An 8,122-nucleotide genomic window follows, 5' to 3' on the forward strand; every position below is an offset into this window, starting at 1 on the left:
AAAGGAAGTGTTTCTGGTTACAATCCTTACTCTCTCCCACAAGTATGAATCTAATAACATGGAATGTTAGGGGACTGAATAAGCTTTACAAGAAAAGAGAGTTGAAATCGTTTATTAAAGAAAATAAGGTTAGTTGCATAGCTAGTACTGAGCATAGAGTCAAAGAAGAAAATGCAGAAAGCATAATAAAGAAGATAAAATGCAGAAAGCATAATAAAGAAGGTGGCACATAGGTAGAAATGGTACACTAACTACACAGCAGGGAACATGGGCAGAATCTGGGTTCTTTGTGATCCAAATGCCATTGAGTATACAGTAATAAACACACATGTACAGTACATTCATGGGACGATCAAGCTCATTGCTTCAAACACTGAGTTCCTTTTTATAGCAGTCTATGGGCTACATACTATTGAAATAAGAAAAACACTATGGAATGAACTCACATAATGGAGTTATAGGAGCATGGATAGCTATGAGAGACTATAATGCAGTCATGCACAGTGAAGATAGAGCATGTGTAACTCCAATTCAGGACATGGAAATGAGGGATTTCAGAAACGTCCTTGAGGACACTGGCATGAATGAGTTTAAATATGTTGGTAGGGAATTCACATGGACAAAAAATAATATTTATAGGAGGATTGACAGGGCAGTGGTAAATGCTGAGTGGATGCTAGCAATGCCTGCTCAAGAGGTACTGATAATGAACCCCTACTTCTCAGATCATACTCCTCTATCTATCCAGATTATGAGAAAACCAGCAAGAAGACCAAAGCCTTTTAGATTCTATAATTACATGGCAGAGGATCCCGACTTTCAAAATGTGCTGTAAAAATACTGGTACACTCCAGTAAGTAGTGATGAGATGGAAAAGGTTTGGGCAAAATGATAGATAACAAAGCAGGAACAGAAACAAATCAGTAATATTACCTTCAGGGGGATGCAAGCGAAACTCAAAGATACCAGGAAACAACCTAAAGAAATACAGGCAAACATGAGAAACACTGGCCATGCTCCTAATCTGTTTGACAAAGAAAAGAGCAGAAGAATCAGTTAGAAAAATGGGGGAACCTGAAAGAAAGCATATACAAACAACAGTCCAGAAATCAATGGTTAAAATTAGGGGACTCCAATACAGCCTTCTTTCATACTAGTTTCAAGGATAGGTGTGCACAAAGTAAGATCCCTAGATTGGTAAATCAATTTGGGGATCTATTGCATACAGAGGACCAGATTGAAAAAGAAATTACAGGTTTCTATAAAAGCTTACTCGGATCAACAACATCACAATAACCTGCCATATACCCAACTATGATGAAAGAATGGCCTATACTGCACCAGAGACCAATAATTGATGTTAATAAAACCAGTTACTCCACAAGAAGTTTACCAAGTTCTTTGTGTAAAAGCACCAGGTTGTGATGGATTTAATTTGTACTTTTTCAAGAAGTCCTGGTCGGTGGTAGGACAGAAAATCACTGAAATAATAATGAAGTTTTTTTGAAACAAATGAGTTGTACCAACCTATCAACTGTACCTATGTCACTCTTATACCAAAAGTGAAACATCCTACATCTATCAGAGAATATAAACTAATAACCTGTTGTACTGTGGTATGCAAAATCATATCAAAACTACTCAATAGCAGGCTGCAAGGTGTTATGGATTATTTAGTGGATGGAAGCCAGTCAGATTTTATACCAGGTAGACTGATAGTAGACAACATCATTCTCAGTCACGAGCTGATAAAAGGGTATGGGAGGAAATGCATTTCTCCTAGGTGTATGATTGAATTATATATGCAGAAAGCATATGATTCCCTGGAATGGAGTTTCCTAGAATAAATATTGATAAGCATAAACCTCCCTACTAAATTTGTTAACTAGATTATGGTCTGCATAAGTACTGTATCTTACTCTATCCTGATAAATAGGAGTCCTACTAAGCCTTTCCCTGCTAGAAAAGGCCTAAGACAGGGGGACCCTCTATCCCCGTTTTTATTTGTTCTAGCTATGGATTACCTGAGCATGTTGATAAAGACCCTCCAACACAATCTAAACTTCAATTACCATAAAAAATATGAAAGGCTGAGGGTAGTGCAACTAGGCTTTGAAGATGACTTACTCCTCTTATGTAGAGGAGACATTACCTCAATATAGTTGCTTTATGACTGCTTCAGTAGTTTCTCTAGAGCTTCAGGACTCAAAGCAAATAGAGACAAAAGCTCCATTTATTTTAGAGGGATGGTCCGTGCATTACAACAAGAAGTCCTTGCCTATCTTGGCTTCACAAAAGGGGACCTCCCAATCAAATATTTGGGAATACCACTAAGTACAAAAAGGATGTCTATAACTCAATACCAACCTCTGATAGATAAGATGTTAGGGAGAATCACCTCCTGGACTTCAAAGTTTCTCTCCTATGCTGGGAGACTCCAACTCATCAGAAGTGTTCTATTTGCCATACAAGTCTACTGGTCATAGATTTTCATACTACCAAAGAAGGTGCTAAAGATAATTGAAGCTACATGTAAAATCTTCCTATGGAGTGGAGGGGCAGAGATATCAAAAAGAGTATTACTAGCCTGGGAAAGACTATGTTTCCCTAAGGTGGCAGGAGGATGGACCATCATGGACATTGCTACATGGAATGCAGCAACAATATGCAAATTGATGTGGTTTCTATGCCTCAAGAAGCATAAAATATGGGTAAAATGGGTACACACCTACTATATAAAGGGGCGATAAGTATGGGATGCTGAGCCAACACAAGCTTCCCGAATTATAAGGAAAATATGGAAGGCAAAGAGGATACTTGAAGATGCAGTGCTGAACAGAAATGATGTGATGCAACTGAAAATATTCTCCATACACAAGATGTACCTCAGGCTAAGGGGTGACTTTCAGAAAGTTCCATGGAGGAAGCTAAACATGTAATAACATAGGAGCTCCAAAATGGCTCTTCATCCTTTTTCTGGCATTACATGGCAGATTAAGCACAAGAGATAGATTGCACAAGTGGAGGGTGACAAATGAGATGTTATGTCCACTGTGTAATGAGGAGGAAGAATGTATTGATCACCTATTCTTTGGATGAAAATTCTCTACAGATGTATGAGGCAAAATACTTAAATGGAGGGGTATTTACAGACAACCGATGACTTGGAGCAATGAGCAAGCCCGGGCAGTCACACAAGCAAAAGGAAGGAATGCAAATGGTACAATCTACAGGATGGATGTTGTAGGTTGCGTATACTTCATATGGAAAGAGAGGAACATGCGTATATTTTATGGAATACAGAGGCAAGCTGATCAACTTGTGCGTGTCCTGATTCAAGAGGTTTGCTGTAGGGGATCTATGAAGCCTAGAATGCATAAGAGATTAGAAGAGTTGAATTTCTACCCATAGACCCTGAAAAATAGACAAACCAGTTTAGTAGGGTATACTGTTTCTTTTTGAATCTTAGCTTCAGGTAGTTTATGCGGCTCACCAAGTCTTGGGGCAGCATGTCCAAGCTTGGTTTCTTATAGAGTTTCAGTATAGATTGTAAATATGTTTACAGGTTATTAATACAAAGAAAATTTGGACAAAAAAAATATATTCTCCAACATTAAACGGGCAGCCGTTGCAGAGAATATTTATATTCAAGGCCTGCCATTAAATATTCATCAATGACGCCTTTATTGACATTTAAGTGGGGCTTGATCCTAGGATCATGTTTCCCTTGGTATAACTATAAATATCAGGCTCAGTAGTCATTGTAAGACACGACATTCTTGGAAAAACTTATGATGTATTCCACTATCACTCTCAATTAAACAACTTTATTTTCCCTTTTACATTGTTCTCAATTCTGTCCTCGAAGACGCTGCTCTCAGAGTCAGGATTGTCATCTCCATCAATTTTAATCGCTAAGTCTTATTTTTAATCTCGTTTATTTACCAATTTTGGATCAAATCAGTTCGTTTGTTTATAAACTATATAACAAATTTAACTGTACCATTTTATGGGTAAATAGTTTGGCGCCCACAGTGGGACTTCGACAATTGCGTAATTGAGTTAATCCTTGCGTTTGTTACTAACTTGCTTGATTTTTTCCTTAGCAAGAAATTGAAAATGGTAGCTAATGATGTCAACATCGCATACAACTTTGAGGGACACAAAAATCTACATTAACATGAGGATTCAATCAGCGACACCCGTAACGAAGGGGATGTGGCCACCCCAGTTCATGAAGGGTAGTACCCTCGGCATGTATGGGAGCCAACTCCCGATGACGCGGAAGAGGAACACAATGTGGAAACAGTAAGAATCCTGAGATAGCAACAGAAAGCCATCATGGGCCACCTCTCAAGGCAGGATCAGGTGATGACGGAGTTGAAGCAAGCATTATCATGCCTTCCAACAATGCAAATGGAAGAGGCTCGGTTCCTCTTGACGTTCCTGCAAATCAAACAACTCGAAGGATTGATAACAATACCCCGAGGGGTGAGGTCAGTTTCGACGGTACCGGGGGGGACCGGTAGTGGATTTGGTCACGATAACGATAATGATTCCTTCAAAACCGATCTCATGAGATTTATGAGAGATATGAAGATCGGATGGATCAAAGCGCGGAGGATTTTCACGCCTGAATGGATCAGATTCCGGGCACACCACCAGTTTTAAAGGGCCTAGATTCGAAAAAATACACTCAGTTGCCATTTAAACCAAGTGCAACACCTGAGTTAATTCCGAAGAGATTCAAGATGCCGGACATACCAAAATATGATGGGACTTCGGACTGCAGGACCATACCACAACTTACACCATGACTGTAAAAGGGAAATATTTGGCTCAACATGAGATCGAATCGGTTCTGCTAGAGAAGTTTGGAGAAACCCACACAAAGGGTGCCCTGACATGGTATTCACTTTTACCCGAGCATTCAATTGACACTTTTGAAATGCTTGCAGATTCATTCATTAAGGCCCATGCGGGGGCCAAAACGGTCCAAGCCAGGAAGGTGGACATATTCAAGATCGCACAAGGTGAGTCCAAATTGTTGCGGGAATTCATGATCAGATTCCATAAAGAGAGGATGGTGCTACAGGCCATACCAGATGAGTAGGAAGCAGAGGCGCTCACAAAGGGTTTAAATCCAAGGAGCTCTGACGCCTCCCGAAAGCAGAAGAGAAGCCTACTTGAATTCCAAGCGACTACATGGGCTGATGTTCACAACCGTTATGAGTCAAAAATAAGGATATAAGATGATCATCTCGGGTTCCCGACATCAACCACGGGACAGGACCGAGACAAGAACCAGGATAAGTTCAAAAGCGATTTATGCGGACCGACGATCTTCTAAAGTTCATCTCTGTCTATACGAGAGGACCAAAGTATACGACAACAAAGGGTTCTGGCCCTCGGATAGGTTCACTCCCGACAGAAGAATTGACCAAGGCCAGAATAACAGATCATTACAAGAAAAAGAGGTATCACGGGCTTGCGATTCCACATATCCCAGATTGTCAGATTTTAATTTCAACATCAGCGTAGTGGAGTTAGTATCATCGATAAGGAATATCAAAGAAGCATGATTCCCAAAGCCAATCAGATCTGATCCCAGCTAGAGAGATCCTAATTTATGGTGTGAATATCATGAGACTCACTGCCACAGAATTGGGGACTGTCGACATTTGCGTGAAGAGGTGGCAGTGTTGTTGAAGAATGGCCATCTTAGGGAGTTCTTGAGTGACCGGGCAAAGAACAATTACCATCGTAGCTAGGATAACGTGGAGCCTTCGAAGAGAGCAGAAGACCCTCCTCGGTTCACTATCAACATGATCTTCGGATGGAATAAAATTAATGGCGTAACCTTCTCGGCAGCCAAGAAAACAAATATATTAGTGACCCACAATAAGATACTCTGGGAAGTCGTAGAAGATGACATCACCTTCACGGAGAAAGACACCGACGGGCTTCTTCTGCCATATAATGATGCCCTGGTAATTTCTCTCAATGTTTAGATTTCAAGATTAAGCGTGTTTTGGTTGGCCCAGGAAGCTCAGCCAACATCATTCAATGGAGACTGTTGGAACAAGAAAAGTTGACCGAAAGCATCATTCCGACAACAAAACTCCTCGCTGGGTTCAACTTAGTAAGAGTGACAACCCAATAAGAGATCCTGCTGCCCACGAATGCCGAAGGGGTAACCAAGACCACCTTATTTGAAGTAGTAGACGACGACATGGGTTACAACATAATCCTCGGGAGGCCGTGGTTATATGAGATGAAGGTTATGCCCTCAACATATTATCAACTATTGAAATTCCTGACCTCGGAGGGAATCAAACAGATAAGAGGAGATCAACCGGCAACAAGAGCGATGAATATAGTGTCGATTTCCAACAGCAAAGGGAAAGAGCCCAGCAAATAGCAATTACCAGAACCGATACCTTCTCCCTTGACCAATGGAGATGATAAAGGCGAGGAGTCGTCGAAATCCCACCATGTGTCGAGAAACTTTCAGGTACCGGAGGAGACAGATGCAACCAAGTCCACTGCAGAAGAACTCGAGCAAGTGGCTTTATTCGAAGAATTCTTGGAAAGGAAGTTTCACTTGGGAACAAGGCTCAATCCCGAACTCAGGTTAGGATTTATTAATTTCCTTAAAGCTAACATTGATTGTTTTGCATGGTCACACTCGGATATGGTAGGTATCCCATTAGAGGTGGCCATGCAAAAGCTAAGCTTGAACCCGAATTTTCCACCGTAAGGCAAAAGAAACACCCAATAGCCGAGGTCAGAAACAAGTTTGTTAAAGAAGAGGTAACCCGACTACTCGACATCGATTCAATCCGGGAAGTAAAATATCTAGAATGGTTAGCTAATGTAGTTGTATTTCCAAAGAAGAATAACAAGTTTAGAATGTGCGTAGATTACAAGGTCTTAAATAAGGCGTGTCCTAAAGACTCGCTCCCATTTCCAAGCACTGATCAAATGATTGATGCTACGGCCGGGCACGAGTTAATGAGTTTTCTTGATCCCTACTCCGGGTACAATCAAATCAATATAAACCTAGAGGATCAGGAAACAACTTCATTCATAACGAACTTCGGCACATATTGTTATATGTGATGCCATTCAGGCTTAAAAATGCTAGAGCCACTTATCAGAGGCTCGTGAACAAGATGTTCGAGAAGCAAATAGGTAAAACAATGGAAGTATATATAGATGACATGTTAGTCAAGTCTTTTTATATAGATGATCATTAGAAACACCTCCAAGAGACCTTCGATATCTTGAGGAAACACAACATGAAGCTCAACCCAGAAAAATATGCGTTCGGGGTTGGGTCCGGTAAGTTTTTGGGGTTCTTGGTCTCACAGAGAGGGATCGAGGTAAATCCCGATAAACTTAAAGCTATCAAATACATACCAGACCAGCTAACGAGCATATAAGAAGTATAGAGGCTAACCGGAAGATTGACTGCTTTAAGCAGGTTCATCTCTCGATCCTCGCAAAAATGCCATCATTTCTTCTCACTTCTGAAGAAGAAGAATAATTTCGAATGGACTCTGGAATGCCAACGGGCATTAAAAGACTTAAAACGCTACCTATCAAGCCCCTTATTACTATTAAACCGGGGAAGGCGAATAATTGCTGATATATCTAGCGGTCTCGGAAGTAGCGGTAAGTGCTGTTTTGGTCCGAGAGGATGAATGTACGCAATTTTCTATCTATTATATTAGCAAAATATTGTCAGTAGCGGAGACTCGCTATTCGCACCTCAAAAATCTGGCCTTAGTTCTCTTAGTCCTCTCTCAAAATGTTAGGCCTTATTTTCAGTGCCACCCAATACCCGGTTTGACAATCTTCCCTTTGCAGAATGTTCTTCAAAAGCCTTAGTTGTCAGGTTGGTTGGCTAAATGGGCAGTGGAAATTAGTGTGTTTGATATTGAATACAAGCCTAGGACTGTGATCAAGTCACAAGTTTTGGCCGATTTCAGTACCAGGTTAAGGCCCCTAGTTGCTAAAGAGGTCAGTGCGGGTGTCAGAAACGACATTAGGAATTTGTACCTTATTTACGTATGGAGCTTCCAAAGTAAAAGTGTCCAGGATCGGAGTGGTTCTAATC

The 8,122-nt window shown here is 40.8% G+C and overlaps 1 protein-coding gene across 1 annotated transcript; it reads left to right on the plus strand.

The window, feature by feature from the left end:
• The first annotated feature begins 436 nt into the window (after window positions 1–436).
• On the plus strand, window positions 437–1,060 carry LOC138901175 (uncharacterized). The gene is made up of 2 exons (XM_070188920.1): window positions 437–831; window positions 940–1,060. Exons 1-2 carry the CDS (start codon window positions 437–439, stop codon window positions 1,058–1,060), a joined length of 516 nt encoding a protein of 171 aa, XP_070045021.1.
• The last annotated feature ends 7,062 nt before the right edge of the window (window positions 1,061–8,122 follow it).

Source organism: Nicotiana tomentosiformis, chromosome 11, assembly GCF_000390325.3.
Source record: "Nicotiana tomentosiformis chromosome 11, ASM39032v3, whole genome shotgun sequence".
NCBI lineage: Eukaryota > Viridiplantae > Streptophyta > Magnoliopsida > Solanales > Solanaceae > Nicotiana > Nicotiana tomentosiformis.